The 20,221-nt window shown below is 32.0% G+C and overlaps 1 protein-coding gene across 1 annotated transcript in view; it reads right to left on the bottom strand.

Annotated features, from left to right (window-relative positions):
• The window catches only part of LOC127705275 (uncharacterized), a 431,608-nt gene that overhangs the window by 328,839 nt on the left and 82,548 nt on the right, over nt 1–20,221 (bottom strand). The window contains exons 13-15 of the mRNA XM_052209598.1: nt 5,211–5,345; nt 4,006–4,155; nt 2,652–2,795 (exon numbers count right to left, since the gene is read on the bottom strand). Coding sequence (XP_052065558.1) covers nt 2,652–2,795; nt 4,006–4,155; nt 5,211–5,345 — 429 coding nt within the window. The remainder of the gene's footprint in view (nt 1–2,651; nt 2,796–4,005; nt 4,156–5,210; nt 5,346–20,221) is intronic.

Raw genomic sequence — 20,221 nt, 5'->3', positions numbered from 1 at the left:
TTGTTTACTCTCATTTGATATATAATCCTAGCATCAAAATTTCCTTTATTCAATTTCAATTCAACATCCTTTTGTATTTCTAAAGTTTTGTAAAAAACTGGTGCATATAAAACACCATGTTCACTGGCAACCAACTTTCCAATTAACTGTGCAAATTCACGTATGGTAACAAAACATTTCCTTAACAAAGTTCTGCATAATTCAACAATATTTGCAACTTTCTTGGGTGCTAGTTTCACTACCATGCTCACGGAATCTATACTGAATCCTAAAAATTCAATGTTTTGAGCAGGCACAACAACTGATTTTTCTTTATGTATAGTAAATCCAAGGCTATCAAACAATTTCATTGTCTCTTGGACATCATTTAGGCATTCTTCATAAGTATCCCCTACCAATAAAATGTCATCAATATACACACAATTAACATATCCTTCTTTCCTTAAAGAAGATAACACAGGTTTTAACAACTTTGTGAAAATACGAGGAGCCGGTGATAAACCATTAGGCATAGCTGTAAACTGATATAACTGACCTTTCCATGTAAATCTCAAAAATTTTCTATCTTCCTTTTTTATTCTAAACTGTAATATGCATCTTTAATATCAAAATTTGCATAGAAATTTTTATTTTTCACTAATTCTAATGCTGACTTGAAAGTTTCCATCTTGAAATGTTTATATTCCAAATGCTTTTTTCTTTTTTGCACTTTTAACCTTCATTTTATTGCCCAATTTCGTACTATCGTCTATTTCTTTCATCCGTTGTTCCAGATTTTCTCTGTCCCCAAATAAATAGTTCGGCGAAATTTTCTCATCTTCGTGGCTCAGAGCTAAATATTTTTTGTCTAAAGCTGGCGTTAGCAACTTCCGCCTTTGACTAGACAAATCTCTATGTGCACACAACAGCAAATTTAGGGAGTCCAGGGATAGTTCAAACATTTCTTCTGATTCTTCCGACGAGCTTTTCAAAGACTTTTCCATCAGCTGGACAACAGGTATCATCCCTTTTACTTGATACCCCTGAGTTCTTTGTAGGGATCTGTCAGCATCTTTGAGATATTAGATGTTTCCTTCGAACTCCACAACACTTTGTTCACCTTAGGAACCTCTAAAAATTCACAGTTCTCTGGTCGAACATATTTGTCCACTAATTCATGTATCTCTTTGTTTTAATGATCAACGGCAGACTCCGCCCCTTGATTTACGATTTTTGCAATCTCCTCATGTACCGGCGATCCTAACTTTTGCTTCTTTGACAAAATGTTCTAAACTTTTTTCATTTTTTCCATTTTTGACATTTTCAACGGAACTTTTTTCATTTTTTCCAGTGGTTCCTCCGGCATATCCTCCTCATCTTCCTGAGAAGATTCATAATCACGTTCTGATTCCTCTTCCGAAACACTATCATAAAATGTATATGGAGATTTGCCCTGTTTATTGTTTGTTGTTATCAACTGCGTCGGCGCAATCAGATCAGCTGTTCTCTGAAGAACCGCGTTTTTTATTTCAATTACCGATTTGGTTAGTTCATTGATAGCTTTTTGTTGCTCCAAGTAAAGCTTTTGGTTGTTTATCAATTGCTCATTGTATTGAGCTAACAAATCGGGTGGCTGTTGATTAACTTCAACACTTGCAGTAAAAGGTACATTGTTAAGCTCCGCCCCCTTTTTGTTTTTCTCAACCGTCGCTCGTTTCAGAACAGAATTTAAACGAATGGACTGTGAAGATGATGGAGCTCCAGTATGAATCAACTGAAGAAAACCATCATCCTTCACCACTATTGCCTGATCTTGGAAAACATTGCAATTTTCCACCACTGGGTCCAAAATAATAAATTCCTCTGCCATTGTTGGAATTTCCTAAACGCACGTGCCCTCTCTATCAACGCAAACACATTTAACAAAGAAAATTGTTTACAAACGTAACTTCATGTCAAATGAATATAATTAATAACATCACTATAGTAAAACTTTCAAACTACGAAAAATTCCTGACTTTCAAACACTAATATATATAAAATTTTGAATTTTTGTCTCCTGAATAAAAAAGTCTAACTTTGCATAACAAAGGATCAACCTCGTTTTGATTTGCATCATGTGATCATCTGTTCACTCATTTGATTTTATAGGTAGATTGGACTTACTAAATTACAATTTTTAAAATACTTTATATAAAAGGATGACTTAATGGAAAAAATTAAGATGACAGAAAATATTTCAATGGTAAATACTATCCTGCTGTTGATTTTGTCCCATTATCAATTTTCTTTTGCGATATTCTTGTGTATTTAGATAGTTAAAATATATTATAAACATAATCAGATGCATCTATTACTGTTTACTTTTTTATTTGTACTGAGATCTGAAAACAACGCACTTTTACCTGTATTTCACTTACCTTATTTTCTTATTGATCATGATATTTACAATTATCTGTGAAATAACTTCTGTTTTTTATGTATTTGAATGTCTTATAAGTTCGTGTAGGTTTTAAAAGAGTTGATGTTTTTATGCTGTGTGCCGATTCTAAATAATGCTTACTATGTTGTAAGTTTGTCCCCTAACAGAGCTGGTATAAACAAAAATTAAAGGTAATTGTTTGAAATAGTCCTTTAGAAATAGCTATAATCTGTCACAGGACTGGACTTACAGATCAGTGAAGTTAACAGTTTGGAATGTTCCTGCTGGAATAGCTGTTAGTTTATTCCCTGCCATGTTTAATATCCTAAAATCTTGCAATGCTATGGTCTTTGCTGCTTTAGGAACATACTTGAAGAAGTTGTAAGCAATATCTCTGTAAAAATAAGCATAAGTGTCCAACTGAAAGGCTTTGAGAATAGTTATCTTTGTATCAGATTCCAACATAAGCATGACAGAAAGAATACAAAGTGCTGCAGCATGATACACCAGTTGCTCAATCAAAGAATAAAGTTCCATAACTCCTCAATGCCAATTCAGAAATTTATAGAAAAAAATAAATAAAGGGAGGTTATAACAATCAACAAGTTTTATGAAAACTGCTCAAAGCACTTTTGAGTTATTGTCCTTAAACTGGTAAATTGCCCCTTTTTTATGAATAAAATCCCATAACTTGGATATGTAAAATCTAAAATTTATTAAAATTGAAAGGGAGTTTTTGTTAATAGATATAAACAATTCAACAATGTTTCACCAAAACTGCACAAAGCATTTTTGAGTTATTGCCCGATAACCGGAAAATTCCCCTTTTTTAATGAAATTACAGAAAACATCATAACTCAGAAACTTAAAAACGAAAATTTGTAAAAATCGAAAAGGACCTCAAGTCAATAGATATAAACCATTCAACAAAGTTTCACAAAAACTGCCACAAAGCATTTTTGAGTACTTAGTACTGAAAAACTAAAAATAATCCTTTTTTTTTTTAAATGAATAAAACTCAATAACTAGAAAAAGTAAAATCTAAAATTCATATAAAAATCAAAAAGGGAGTTCATATGTCAATAGATATAAACAATTCATCTAGTCATATGTCAATAGATATAAACAATTCTTCTAGTCATATGTCAATAGATATAAACAATTCATCTAGTCTTCATGAAAATTGATTAAAGCTTTTTTGAGTTATTGTCTGACATGTTGAAGACAGACAGACGACAGGTTTCCCGTATCACTTATTCAGAAATTATTGCGTACATTTATTATTGAGATTTTTTAAAAAAATAGACAAATTGTATCAGACCAGTTAAAAAAATCCAGATTCAAATATATGTATCGGTTATCAGAATGTGGGAAGGAATAGGATTGATAATTGCAATGTACATGTATACCCTGGTTTTTTTATCAGATTATGATGTGAACGCCTTGATTTCAAAGAGTAACAGGGTATTACAGGGATATTGACAAGCAGCTTGCCTAAAACAAAAATGTAAAATGCAATGCATATTATAAAATACAAAAATACTCATGAACATAACGAATGGAAATTCAGAAATAATAACCTACAACAGCGTGGGACTACTTACAACTCAACTAGACTTGTAAGGCAGTCAAATGCATTATCAGGGACAACATCATCATCCAACAAGTTGTTGCGTAAACTGAAGACAGTCAGAACAGTCAAATTGCAGAATTCTAGTGGGTCTATTGCTGGTATTAGATTTCCTCCTAAATATCTGTAAATAAATCACTATCAATAACATATTTATACTCATGATAAAATCAATGTTGTCAGACTGACACCCAATATAGATGACCTATAAACTTAAAGAATCTTGAAATGGACCTAATCATGAAAAACTTATTATTGTCAAATAAACCATGACCATGACAGTTTGGTTTTAGAAATCATGTAAAAATAGATAAAAATCATAACAGATACCCAAATAATGACTCAGAGGCCAAATTTGGTTTAATATTGGCCCTGTAATTTAATAATGGTGGCCATCTTGAACAGTAAAGCAGTAATAAAGAAGCAACACACCATCAGCACCTCAAAGGGAACATTTATGCCATGTTTGGTTTCATTCCATTCAGTGGTTCTCTAAAAGAAGACATTTGTATGTATTTCCCTTAGGGTCCTATGTCAAACTAAGTCCCTGCTGGCAGCCATCTTGGATGATGGATTGGCTTTAAAGTAACAACACTTTGTGAGCACCTCATAAGGAACATTCATGCCATGTTTGGTTTCATTCCATTCAGTGGTTCTCGAAATGAAGACATTTATATGTATTTCAAATAGGGTCCTATGTTAAACTAAGTCCCCTGCTGGTGGCCATCTTAGATGATGGATCTGTTTCAAAGTAACAACACTTGGTCAACACCTCATAAGGAACATTCATACCATGTTTGGTTTTATTCCATTCAGTGGTTCTCTTAAAGAAGACATTTGTATGTATTTCCCTGAGTGTCCTATGTTAAACTAAGTCCACGCTGGCGGCCATCTTGGATGATGGATGGACTTCAAAGTAACAACACTTGGTCAGTACCTCATAAGGAACATTTATACCATGTTTGGTTACATTCCATTCAGTGGTTCTTTAGAACCTTGTTAGCACTAGTGACCAGTATAGTTTGTAAATGAGTTCATCTTGGGAAACCAGACAAATTTAAACAGTATTCATATTGAGCTGGAAATTCAATGAAAAAATGAAATAATTGCAAATGATATGATTTTGAATATGTATTAATTGCAATAAATGGTATAATTTGAGACTTTAATGCTACTCACAGTATATTTAGATTTCTGAGGGTATACCATGATTTATATGCTAGTTTTTTGTTGGTATAAGCATGCTGCATTGTTAAAGGGAAACCATCCTGTGTGTACTCTGTAGCATTGATGATCCTGTTGTTATCCGCATAACTTAAAAAATATTTATATATATAATATTTCTACATCATATTAATTATGCATAAAACATACAAAAATATCTTTATCAATATCATTAATCTTTGAAAATCTTATTTTTACAAATTCTTAATATTAACTAAGAACACACATTATACACATCAATATCAAAAATCAGTACTGAAGCTCTTTACACACTAATTTTACATCTGTAAGTATGAACAAATGCAGATGTCGGAATAAAAATTACAACTGTAACAGCTGGGATTAGATCCTAGCACAGTAAGCCACAGCTCATACAACTATAAGCAAATAGACTTATCCACTATCATAGCTATCGCTACTAGAGGTGGTTTTATATATTTTATAAGTAAAGGGAAGCTGCAGTGACGGGTCAATTAACCACCAGGGATATGAGAAGTGTTATTGCTTACAAAACTTATTTATTATCTATTTATGCAGCACGTACACCAAATACCATTGACTTATCATAAGTGGTTCCTTTTAAACTAGATAAAACACCACTTTTAACTTGTGAACTATGCAAAAGTTAGTCAATGAACAATGATGGAAGAGTTGGGCCCTATAATGTCTTTGGAAATGAGACTTAAGTTAAAAAATGCTTATATAACTGCATACCAAATATCATTGCCTTTAAACATAAAATGTTTTTTAAAATGTAAACTATGCAAAATAATCCAAGTCAATAGACCATGGCTGAGGACAAGGAGCCATATAATCTCCATGGAAATATCATTGACCTACCACTAATGGTTCCCTTTAAACTGACTTATTCACAAACTAATATATAGATACAAGAAGATGGGATATGAGCGCCAATGAGACAACTCTCAATCCAAGTCGCAATTTGTAAAAGTAAACCATTATAGGTTAAAGTACGTTCTTTAACGAGGAGCCTTGGCTCACACCAACAGAAAGCTATAAATTAAAGCCCCTAAAATGACTAGTGTAAAACCATTCAAACGTGAAAACCAACAGTATAATCTATATAAAAATAAAATGCTTCGCTGAGGGCAGCCTGATACGACAACAGAGTTTGAATCCTGTACAGTTGGGGCAAGTTTGGACACTATATTTGAGCTTTATACTGTCTGAATTGGGATTGTTATCAAGTTTTTGACATAATATAGGTTTCTGACACAAAATAAATGTGTTCAAAGATCATAAAAATCTATTGCGCAATACTGTGCAATTGAATATTTCTTCTTTAAACTTTTAAAAAAATATGGAAGAAAAAAAAATATGAACCCCCCAAAAAATTGGTGAAAAAAATTGGTTAAAAAAATCTTGGCATAATAACCCTTAAACTCAATCCCAGCCTTCCCTTTATGGTATGGAACCTTGTAGTACAATTTTAGATAGATCAATACACTTACACACGAGTTATTGTCCTGAAACTACAAAAATGTTTGTTTTTGGCCCCCTGTTGGCCCCTAATTCCTAAACTTTTGGTACTATAACCCTAAAAATCAATTCCAACCTTCCTTTTGTGGTATTAAACCATTTTGTAAAATTTCATAAGGATCCATACACTTTATATATGGATATATAAGATATGGACTTAACCACGAAAATATAACCTTGTTCACTGATCCATGAAATGAGGTTGAGGTCAAGTAAAAACTGTCTGTAGGGCATGAGGACCTTGCAAGGTATGCACATACCAAATATAGTTATCATATTACTCATAATATGAGAGAAATTAAGAATTCTTTAAATCTTAACTTTTTTTCAAGTAGTCACTGAACCATTAAAATGAGGTCAAGGACAATGGACATATGACAGGCGGAAACTCCATGACATAAGGCAGCTTTATACAAAGTATGAAGGATCCAGGTCTTCTACCTTCTGAAATATTAAGTTTTCGCAAGTTTAGCTATGCAGCCGCCACAGGATCACTATCCATATGTCAAGCTTTCTGTAACAGAAGTCGCAGACTCAACAAAAAAATCAAAGCACCAAGGGCGCTAAAGGCAATTAATTAAAAAACCAAAGGCAAACTTGACAGAAGTAAAGATGAATATTGTCGAAGAATTGGTGAAAATATTTATCTCAGCTATTTTTTCAAGTATCAAATAATGTTGGTACTGTAATGTTTCCGCTATCCAATCCTACCACTTTCAAAAGATATTTCCAATTTATTTTTTAAAGATTCAATGTCTGAGATTATGCACATACACTGTCCCATGTTAGGGGAGAGTTTTGTGCCAGCTAACATGTTTAACCCGACATATTCTGTATGTACATGTCCATAGTGAGGACCCAGTAATTTGGTGATTGTTGATTGTTGCTGTATACACTACAAAAGTCAAAAAGTCTGAAAAGACCAGTTTTTGTCTGAATTTGCATGAATTTTTACTCGACATTCTTAATTTGTCTGAATAATTTTTAAAAATTCTTGACATAGTATGAATTTGTCTTATAAGGTTCTTGATTTTTCTTGACAAGTGTCTTGACAGTATGAACATTGTCTTAAAATTTCTCGACACTTCCTGTATCATCTGATAAGAGACTGGATTAGTCTCGACCAATTCTTGACTGTCTTAAATTTGTCTCGATCTGTCTTGACATATTCTTGACATTCTTAATAATGTCTGAATATGTCTCGACATATTCTTGACATTCTAAATAATGTCTGAATATGTCTCGACACATTCTTGACAGTCTTAAATATGTCTTGACACTATCTCAACAGTATAAATTTCGCCTGAAATGTGAACAGACTTATTCTGCACTGTTTATGACATTCTATTGCTGTTATATACTCCTTTTTATTATGGCTAAACTAAACTTTGAAGAATCAAGGATTAATTTGGTATAGTAAGATACCCTTTTGGTGCAACTATGTTGGAATACCCTGAATAATCCCCCATGTAGTTTAATTTTGAGTTATTTTTATTAAACATTTAAGTAATTGTTTTCACTTGGATTATAAGTCGAAGGTATTGACAAACAGCATTTAGATTTTTGCCGTTCGCAAAACTGCCAGTCAAATTTGCTTTACTAAAATAGGTGTCTTGTATCTCTACATTCATCGTTTGGGTTTGTGTGGCTAAAAAAAGAGGAAGGGGGGGGGGCTTTCATTTAGGTCAAAGAATTTGTTCCCATCTTGATTCAAAAACCTTATTCATTTTTTAAAACAACCCAAAAACATTTTTTATTCAAATTTGAGTGTTGAATTTTATAATTTTTTATCAAAAATAAATATTTGTGATAACTCCTTCCTGAAAAGAAAAAAAGGTTTAGATCTATATTATGCATGTCTGTTTGAGAACCAATTCATAAGACCAATGATTTCTATAGAAATCATTGATGGGACCCATTATAAATACATTTTTTTTATTATTCCTGGAGTAGATAATAATTTTCTTTTAATCTTTGGGAATTATTCAATTTGTTTTTATGTTAAAATAATTAACTTCATAATTTTGATGAAGAAAATCCATTTCAGTTCAATTTTTTTTCATCAAAATGATGATTTTCATTTTCATCTATCAACAAACTTTTTAAATTGTAGTGGCATGGTCGGTCAACTGATAAGTTGTATGGCTGATTACAGGTAAAGCAATAACTTCTTTTTGACAGTTGCGTGTACTCTGGGGTGTGGAATACCTTAATTTTATGGGGAACATCCTGTCCATGTGTAATACATGTACTTAATATATTCCAACAGATGACATTACACAAATTTTTCTTCTGTTAAATGAATGATTTGTATATCATCATAATTTGCTATTTATATAAACCACATTTTGGTATAATAATTATTTACCATATCAACATTGAATATTATGAATGTAGAATGAAATATGTCTACAGTATGATTGGTTTGAATCATTTAATTTATAAGATTTAGGAATCAAAATTTGTAATTATTTAAAAACCCACATTGAAATCGTTTTATATCAACACACCCACATTTGAATTATTTTATACTTTAGATTTCATAGCCATATTTGCATTTGTAAAAATATTTATATACCCAAATTTTCAATTATTTTACATGCCCAACTTTTATTTTTGTTGTAAAGAAGTGTAACTTGAAACAACAGTATATCATATCAAGAGAAATAAAGATTAAAGTTATATCATGAATATTGGTCATGATTTGTAAAACTCAGAACTGTCAAGTAAATTTAAGACACGATTCAAAATGTTCAGAATATGTCAAGCCATACTGAGAAAAAATAAGAATGTCGAGAATATGTCGAGAAATTTCAAGACAGTATTCAAATGTCAAGAATTTATCAAGAAATTTTAAGACCATATTCAGAATGTCGAGAATATGTCGAGTAAATTTCATACAAATTTAATATAAATGAGAATTTGTCAAGAAAAATTAAGACACAAGTCATACTTTTGGAGAATGTCGAGTAAAAGTTCATGCAAATTAAGACAAAAACTGGTCTTTTCAGACTTTTAGACTTTTGTAGTGATAGAAGACTTTTTTGTTAAATAAACTGAATGTGACTTTTTTCCTTTGTAATACTGGTTATTTCAAGCATTCCTGTCAAGTTTTGTCATAATCAGTTCAATAGTTTGAGAAAAATCTAGTATAATGTAAGACGACATCTACAGCGATTCGAGCAAAATTTCTTCGAAAAATCCAAACCAAGCCGCATCATGATAGAATATAGTGTGGACCAATAAATGATCAAATATTTATCTCATCTGCCTACAAACAGTTGAATATGATACAAAAGATGACTTTAGGATGATAAATACTACTAATGGACCTCTTTGTCTTCTTTATAAGGTCTCTTTTGGTCCATTTATACCTCTCATTTCCTCAAAATTTCTACTTTATAGGCCAATAAATAAAAATTTTGGGGTAACTTTCACTCATTTATGATAGAAATGTTATAATAAATAATTAATTGAAGTATTCAAGCTGAATGAACTATCCGTATAAAAGTTTACTGTCTCCAAGGAGGTTTCCATAAGTCCTTACGTAAAACTTAAATTTACGCCGCGTTCCAGAGAGGGACATAAAAAGCTTCTCTTTTGGTGAATAATTTGTTGTTACTGCTTTAAAAATAATTTCATTTACTTAAAACTATATATTTATTAAAGTATTTCTTAGGAAAAATTTTCTAGTATAGCAGAATATAAGACAAAAGGAGAAAAAGCTCCCCAAAACTCTAAGTATGGCTTATTCTGTCAACTAATATTCATGGTAAAGTCCTATTTCAAGGAAATTTTCTCATAAAATGTGTTTTGGAGACTCAATCCACTCAGAATATTTCATTATTAGTAATATTTCACTTAAATAGCAAGAAATTTTAACACATGAGAGTACTCACAAGGTCAAAGGTGCATGTACAGCTTCCCATATTAGGTGTAATACCACCATTGATTTTCCCCTATTAGTCTTTGTTAAATTTGCACTTTTCAAAAAATTGTGCAGAATTTATCTTTGTTTCAAATAAAGAAATACTTGGCATGAGTAAAGTTTGATCCTGTCCAGTACTATAGAAAAAATTTCACATAACATTTCATTGCATATAAGAAAATAACCATCACTGGAAGTTAACCAATCAAATTTTCCCCCTTTTTTAACCTGTGTACAAGCTTTAGTAACCATGTAACCTCTAACCCGAATAATTCAGTCGTTATATTCCGCTGATCTACGAAGGCTACATTAACGCCTGAACGTCTTCCTCGATAAAGACCGTCAACCGGAAAATTCACACCGCTATGCAATATGGGAATTTTGATTTAAGTTGGCAGCTAAAGAAGGAGGAGTTCCGGATGTTAATTGATGTTAAATGATGTAAACTGATGTTAATTGATGTTAATTAATTATTATCGGATTTGTGTTAATTGAACACACGTGTTTGGTTAGACAATTATAAGACAGTTGCGCAGACTCATTATCCTGATGGCCACCGATTGGCTCTCTCTCACAGAGAGCAGGCGACGCGGCCAATGATCATAAGGAATTCAAGCCCTCGTGTGGGAGAAAATCGGACACGGAAAGGGCTTGAATTATTCGAGTTATGTAACCTCAAGTTTCCAAAATATTCTATAGAAACCCCAAATAAAAAAAAAATGGTGCTTTGAAATACCCAAGATATATGTTTATGACCCAGAAATGTTTTACTGCAATGAAATGTAGGATCAATTATCTACAACTGTCAAATTCAAGGGAATATTTTTTTTCGACCTATTTTCGTATGCAACCGGATGTGACGTATATTCTGTAGATTTAATATAAAAATTAAATGCTTCAAGTGTAATAGGTATGGCCACAAACTAAAATTTTGTACTGCTTGAAAAAATGGCAAAGAAGAAAATGCCAATTTTACATCTGTTTCAAACAAATTTGATGTACTGACAATATTATGTTCTGAATGCAATTTATTTCCATGCATGTGTAAATTATTTTCTTTGTCACAAGGGCTTCAGATTTCTGAGATAAAGAAAACTAGAAACACTAGAAAAAACAATTAAAGAAAAGAATGAGAGTCATTTCTCACTTGACACAACCCAGGAAATGTCTACTGTCAAACTTTATAGTTCTAATGATGGGTTGATTAGTTCTGATAATTTTAACACTGAATCTCAGACATCTGGACAGGATACATTACTTGGTATTAAACAGCATGATACAAACTGTGTAATGTTTGATGATGAGTCTAATGTAGATAATTTTTTGTTACCTCTCCCTCAGGTCAACATATGATTGATGTGAAATTATCCTATGTCTCTGTATTTACTTTAGCAGTTATTGTTTGTATATATTATCTAATCAATTTAGAAAACCATGCATTGACAGGGAAACAAATAGACTCTAATGATAAGATTTTTAATTCTTATGGTTTTAGTAAATCCAAAGGTATAAGGATTTGTTCTCATAATGTTAATAGGATTGAAAGTAAATATGAAGAAATTAAACATAACCTTATGTTTTCTGATAACCAACCTGATGTATTAGGATTGTGTGAAACATTTTTAACAAAACACACTACTGATAATGAATTACAAGTACCTGGTTATGTATTTGAAAGAAAGGACAGAACATCACAAGGTGGGGGTGGTCTGATTGTTTATTTTTCTGAAACAATTAAATTTTTAAGAAAAAACAACATCGAAATAGGGGGTATTGAAACAATGTGGGTTGAAATTAAACCAGATTACAAAAAATCCTTTTTATTATGTTTTGTGTATAGGCCACCAAAGTCACTGATAGATTGGGTTGATGATTTTGAAAAAGAAATAAGAGTGGCAATGACCATGAATTCAGATATAACAATTATGGGTGATTTTAATTTTAATTTTAAAGCACCAAACAAACCTCCTCAAAAATGGCTGAACATTTTAGAATCGTACAATTTTCAACAACTGATTGTAGATGCCACAAGGGTAACAAAAGATTCTAGTACATTGATTGATCATATTTATGTCAATAATCCAATTATGGTACATGAATCACATGTGTGTAGATATGCAATTAGTGACCATTACCCTATCTGTTTAACAAGGAAAGAAGCAAATATAGGAAAAAAGAATACACACAGTACAATTACTTATAGAAATTTCAAAAATTTCAACCAAGTTGAATTTTTATTAGATCTGCAAACTACACCTTTTCATAAAATTGAATTTGAAGAAAACCCCTCTGACTGTCTACAATTGTTTTATGATATGTTGAACAAAGCTTTAGATAAACATGCTCCTGTTGTTAAAAAGAGAGTAAAAAGGGACAGACAGCCTGAATGGTATAATAGTGAAATCATTTACGCTAGGAATATGAGAGATAAATATAATGCACTTGGTTTATGGAGTGAGTATAGATTTTGGAGAAATAAAACTAAACATATCATAGATAGCTCAAAAAAGAATTATTCTAAAAATATGGTAAAAGACTTCAATGACCCTAAAACTTTATGGAAATGTCTTCACAGTCTGAACCCAAAAGTTAAAAATACACCATATGAATTAGCCACAGAAGATAACAATACAACTAAAAGTAAAAAATCAATAGCAGAAACTTTTAATAACTTTTTCACTTCCTGTGCTGAAAAATTAAGAGAACAAGGAAGTTATACACCTGTAAACAAAGCAAATTTCAGTAATCTTGGTAAATTTGTTAAAAATAAATTACATAAACATGATAAATTTTCTATACCACCAGTGATCATGAATGAGCTATTTAATGAGTTAACAAAACTTGATATAAACAAAGCATCTGGTATGGATAATATAGGACCAAAAATCCTAAGATTAAGCGCCCCTGTTATTGCATCACCTCTCACATACATATTTAACAGAATGATAGATACTGGTATATATCCTTCTTTACTGAAGAATGCTAAGGTAACACCAGTTTTCAAGGATGGTGACAAGCTTTTAGCAACAAATTACAGACCTATATCTGTTCTTCCAACTTTATCAAAATTAATAGAAAGGCATGTTTCTAATAACATGTACAAATACTTATCTAAATTTAAACTTTTACACCCTACACAATCTGGTTTCAGGCCGCAGCATTCTTGTCAAACTGCACTTATTAATATCATTGACAAATGGTTGCAAGAAATGAATGATGGTAATTTAAACCTAGCAATTTTATTAGATTTTAAAAAAGCTTTTGATTTGGTAGATCATGACATTCTTTGTTTAAAGCTTGAAATTTATGGATTTAGTGAGGCTACTGTTAGTTTTTTCAAGTCATACCTGAATAACAGAAAACAGCAGGTAAACATTTGTAATGTTTACTCTGAACAACAACATGTAAAATTTGGTGTCCCCCAAGGTTCTATACTTGGTCCTCTATTGTTTGTGCTATTTATAAACGACCTTCCCTTATGCATTGAAAATTGTGAAACAGACCTATATGCTGATGACACCACTCTTCATAAATCAGGGAAAAACATAGAAAATATACATGATGATGTTCAAGAAGATTTATACAGGGTTGAAGAGTGGTGCAAAATGAATAACATGTTCATTAATGCAAATAAAACAAAATGTTTGGTTACTGGAACAAAGCAGAAACTATCAATTCAGACTTATCAACCAAACTTAATAATAGATTCAAAAGTATTACAAAATTCTTCATGTGAAAAATTATTAGGTGTTAAAATTGACAGCACACTTAACTGGAGAAATCAAATTGACCAAGTTTGTGCTAATATATCATCCAGAATATACCTCCTTTCTAAAATAAAGAAATTTTTAGATATAAATGCAAGGAAAACATATAACAATGGGTATATTCTGCCCCTGATTGACTACTGCTGTATTATTTGGGGTGAATGTAAAAATGAAGGGATCGCAAGAATTTTAAAACTCCAAAAAAGGGCAGCAAGATTAATTCTAGATGCAGTTCCTTTATCCCCCTCAGCCCCCTTATTTAAAGAACTTGGGTGGATGACAGTTGACAATAGAATAAAATACCACAAATATTTACTTCTATATAAATGTATGCGTATGGAAGCACCAATGTACCTAGTTCAAAAGTTTAAACTGAAATCAGATAATAATCCTTACTCCCTGAGAGGCGTCACTCAAGGTAATCTGATAGTTCCTAAGCCAAAAGCTGAGCTATTTGAGAAATCTTTTGTTTATTCTGGATCAGTGTTATGGAATGGACTACCAAACAAAATGTGTAAAGCTCAAAACACTTATACTTTTAAACAAAGTATCAAGAAGTACTTAACACAGTCCTGATAAGATTATGTTTTCTACAATGTATTTGTATATTCTTTTATTTATATTTGTATTTGATTTTTTGAATACATGTACATCTTGAACAGCCTTATATCTTATCATGTTAGTAATATTACATTGAACTAATTGACTGTAAATTAACTATGTGTAAATATCTGTTTTTTGATTGTATTGTAATTTGTATGTGAGGGCCTCAGGGAAGATTAGTTTATTGTAACTAACTGAGTTTACCCTCTTTAAATAAAGAATTTATTATTATTATTATTATATCATATTTATTTTTCATAATTGTTTTGTACATAAATCAGCTGGCTGCTTTAGTTTTATTGTTTTACATTTGTCATTTTGTGGTCGTTTATAGCTTACTATGCAGTATAGGTTTTGCTAATTGTTGCAGACTGCATGGAGGAATATTCTAAATTTCTTATCAGAATAATAATTTCAATAATGGTGTCCAACAGTGGTGTATGGTTTAATTCCACTATGTACTAGAGTTTGAATATGCCATATTAGCAGTTTTAGTTGGATCAGCTGGTGCCACTATACACAATTATCAAATCATACCTGAAACTATCTGAAGTGGTGTAATTTTCTTGTATATTATATTACAATAAATGCTGATGTTGTTATAATGGCCTAGAAATGATGCAACATATATTTTTGAAGGCTGTACGGTTGCCTACAATTGCTTACATCCACTTCATTTGAATTTTGATGGATAGTTGTCTCATTGGCAATCATACCACATCTTCTTATTTTTATAATAATTGTACGTGTCTAATCTATAATAAGCTGTTAACACAGAGACATGTTTTGCCTATTTGTTATTTTGATAATGCAAATGTTAAAATTAAAATAGAAATACTTTAACATGTGAGTGATATTCAAAGACAATGAACCATGACTGATGGTACAGGGCTGATCAATCTCCATGGAAATGAGATGTGCCAATGCTTATACAACTGCTTACCAAATACCATTGACTTTTCATAAGTCTTTCCCCTTAAACAAGCCTTAACACAAATTCAATTTCTAAGTCAATGAACCATAATCATGATAATGAGGGGGTGGGGTTATATAATATCCATGAAAATGAAACTTTTAAATACCAATACGTTTGCATACCAAATAGCTTTAACTTAAGATTACTGGTAATTTACTGACATAATCATAATAATCACAAACTAATTCATGTAAACTAAGTAAAGTTTCAAAGTCAATAGAATATGCATATGACTGAGGGGTAAGGACCGAATATATCCTCTATGGAAATGAGACATACTAATGCTTCTACACCTGGATGTCAATTATCATTGACCTACCACTATTGGTTTCCCTAATACTAACCTAATCAAAAGCTAATAAATGAAATTTCAAAGTAACATAAGTTTCCAAGTAAAAAGAGCATGATTGAGGGGGCGGGACCAAATAATCTCAATGGAAATTAGAAATGACAAAGTTTATACAACTGCACACCAAATATCATTGACCTACCACTAGTGGTTGCCCCTAAACTGACCTAATCACAAACTTATACATGTAAGTAAAACTATGCAAAGTTTCAAAGTCAATAGACCATGACTAAGGGGGTGGGGCCAAATATTCTCCACGGTAATGAGACGTGCCTATGCTAACACAACTGCTTACCAAATATCATTGACCTACCATAAACTAGACCTTATCACAAAATCACAAACTAATACATTGTTGATGCCGCCAAAACAGCATGCCTTTATACATGTATATAGAAATATATATCTCTTTTTGACTCTGTCAAGGCAAGACAAAATTTGCAACAAATTTAATACAAATATTTTGTCCATCTTTTTTTTAATATTTTTATATTCTTCATTTCTTAGATATATCAATGCTGCGTTCAAACATAATTCGAATTCAATTCGCATTAACTGAATTAGTTTAATACGCATTCGAAACATTTAACATGTTTAATGTCCAAAAATAAATTCTACTTCGAATTGCAATATGCGTCAAAATCGCTTTTCTGTCCTAATGACGTTTACTTTTAATTCAAATTATCAATTAATTTATTATAGTTTAATTTGAATTACAATTTAGAAAGTGTCCACACCAAAGTTTAATCAAATTAATCAAATTAACTTATTTGTATTAACAACAAAAGTATTTCTAATGAAAATTGGATAATGCAAATTAGCCAATTTGAATTAGATTCGAATTGAAAAAAGAAGAGTGTGTGAATGCAATTAGTGAATTCGATTCGCATTAGATTTGAATTCAATTCGAAATTAAAGAACCTTAGTGAGCGTGCTCACATACCCCACGACCCCACATTGTCATTGGAGAAATAAAATAAGTGTAAGAAAAAAAAATTGTATCAGAAAAAAAAATTGAATCATAATTTCCTGTCAATATGCACATCTACATAGTATGTCCTTATTATCTACACAGTTTCATGAAATTCTGTTGTGTGGTTTGAGAGGAGTTGCGATGACAAAAGGTTGCAGTAGTATATTGGGCAAATAAGTTCAAAGGGGCGTAACTCCTGGAAAAAAAATTGAATCGTAATTTCCTGTCGATATGCACATCTACATAGTATGTCCTTATTATCTGAAAAGGTTTCATGAAATTCTGTTGTGTGGTTTGAGAGGAGTTGCGATGACAAAAGGTTGCAGTAGTATATTGGGCAAATAAGTTCAAAGGGGCGTAACTCCTGGAAAAAAAATTGAATCGTAATTTCCTGTCGATATGCACATCTAGGTAGTATGTCCTTATTATCTGAAAAGGTTTCATGAAATTCTGTTGTGTGGTTTGAGAGGAGTTGCGATGACAAAAGGTTGCAGTAGTATATTTGGCAAATAAGTTCAAAGGGGCGAAACTCCTGGAAAAAAAATTGAATCGTAATTTCCTGTCGATATGCACATCTACGTTGTATGTCCTTATTATATGAAAAGGTTTCATGAAATTCTGTTGTGTGGTTTGAGAGGAGTTGTGATGACAAAAGGTTGCAGTAGTATATTTGGCAAATAAGTTCAAAGGAGCGTAACTCCTGGAAAAAAAATTGAATCGTAATTTCCTGTCGATATGCACATCTACATAGTATGTCCTTATTATCTGAAAAGGTTTCATGAAATTCTGTAGTGTGGTTTGAGAGGAGTTGCGATGACAAAAGGTTGCAGTAGTATATTGGGCAAATAAGTTCAAAGGGGCGTAACTCCTGGAAAAAAAATTGAATCGTAATTTCCTGTCGATATGCACATCTAGGTAGTATGTCCTTATTATCTGAAAAGGTTTCATGAAATTCTGTTGTGTGGTTTGAGAGGAGTTGCGATGACAAAAGGTTGCAGTAGTATATTTGGCAAATAAGTTCAAAGGGGCGAAACTCCTGGAAAAAAAATTGAATCGTAATTTCCTGTCGATATGCACATCTACGTTGTATGTCCTTATTATATGAAAAGGTTTCATGAAATTCTGTTGTGTGGTTTGAGAGGAGTTGTGATGACAAAAGGTTGCAGTAGTATATTTGGCAAATAAGTTCAAAGGAGCGTAACTCCTGGAAAAAAAATTGAATCGTAATTTCCTGTCGATATGCACATCTACGTTGTATGTCCTTATTATCTGAAAAGGTTTCATGAAATTCTGTTGTGTGGTTTGAGAGGAGTTGCGATGACAAAAGGTTGCAGAAGTATATTTGGCAAATAAGTTCAAAGGAGCGTAACTCCTAGAAAAAAAATTGTATCGTAATTTCCTGTCGATATGCACATCTACGTTGTATGTCCTTATTATCTGAAAAGGTTTCATGAAATTCTGTTGTGTGGTTTGAGAGGAGTTGCGATGACAAAAAATTGCAGTAGTATATTAAAGTAAATAAGTTCAAAGGGGCGTAACTCCTAGAAAAAAAAATTGAATCGTAATTTCCTGTCGATATGCACAACTACATAGTATGTCCTTATTATCTAAAAAGGTTTCGTGAAATTCTGTTGTGTGGTTTGAGAGGAGTTGGGATGACAAGAAATAGGACTGACGGACTGACGGACTGACGGACTGACGGACGGACAGACAGACGGACGGGTCAAAAACATTATACCCTCTGCAACTCGTTGTGTGGGGTATAATTAAAAAAAGAAGATTGTGTGAACTCGGTTCGCATTCAATTCGAATTAGACGTACGTGTGAACAAGGCATTAAACAAGTGACAAATATACATTCAGTAAATAATAAAATTGAAAAGAATCCACAATCAAAATACTGCTGCGTAATTATGGTAATAAGTAATTCTCCTTGGTACAATTTAACCTTACTCTTGGATTGTTAAGAATACAAACTAAAATATTTCATGTTTCTGCACAATGCCTGAGCAGTGTGAGCAATATGCATCAATATCATGAATTCCAACTTTCTTTATATACAACTTCATGCAAAAAGTTTCTGATAACTAGGCATACTTCTTAGTGCACAATCATATATCGCCTTTTGTAGTAACAGTTACACAGATTCTGACATATGATCACATATCATGATCATAGTTCTGAAAGCATCGTTAAACAGTCTCTAAAAATTGCTAGACCGATAGGCACACTTAATAACAAATAATATTCATGTATTGTAACTGCTGGCAAGTTTATAATAATTCCTGTCAGAAAGCTGAACCAAAACTTGTCGGACTAGTCGACATGATGACCCTTGGCATAAACAATCTTCAAAATTGATCATATATGTAGATATACATGTAAATATCTTCATAACATCATAGTAGTCTAGAGTTTCATTGCTGTTATGGAATTATTGTGGTGAATAGACAATCCAGTTGCTACAGAGAATCATGTATTGTACATGTACATGTATGCATTGCCTCTTCTAGTATTAGCCATTCCCAAAGATTGGAATCAAGCTGAAATAAAAACAAATACAAATAATTTGCTTATTTTGACAAATACAATGTAGCAAAAAAGCTCCATGTCTAAAATCTTTATGTATTAGTTTTGTCCATGTTCATTGATGCTGTGATAACTCATGCTTATATTCTCTGTTATAAAAAAAGATGTGGTGTGATTGCCAATGATTGAGACAACTCGTCACAAGAGACGGAATAACACAACAGGTTTTAAGAATCAAATTTTCCAAGGTCCTTGCCTTGCCAGGCTTTTGTTCAGAATAACATGTCTACCTGTGTATGCAAATTGTAAAGAAATATAATAAGAAGATGTGGTACGAGTGCC

The sequence above is a fragment of the Mytilus californianus genome, unplaced genomic scaffold (genome assembly GCF_021869535.1).
Source record: "Mytilus californianus isolate M0D057914Y unplaced genomic scaffold, xbMytCali1.0.p SCAF_6, whole genome shotgun sequence".
Taxonomy (NCBI): Eukaryota; Metazoa; Mollusca; class Bivalvia; order Mytilida; family Mytilidae; genus Mytilus; species Mytilus californianus.
Note: the sequence above shows the minus strand (reverse complement) of the source record. Positions and strands in the feature narration are given on the sequence as shown.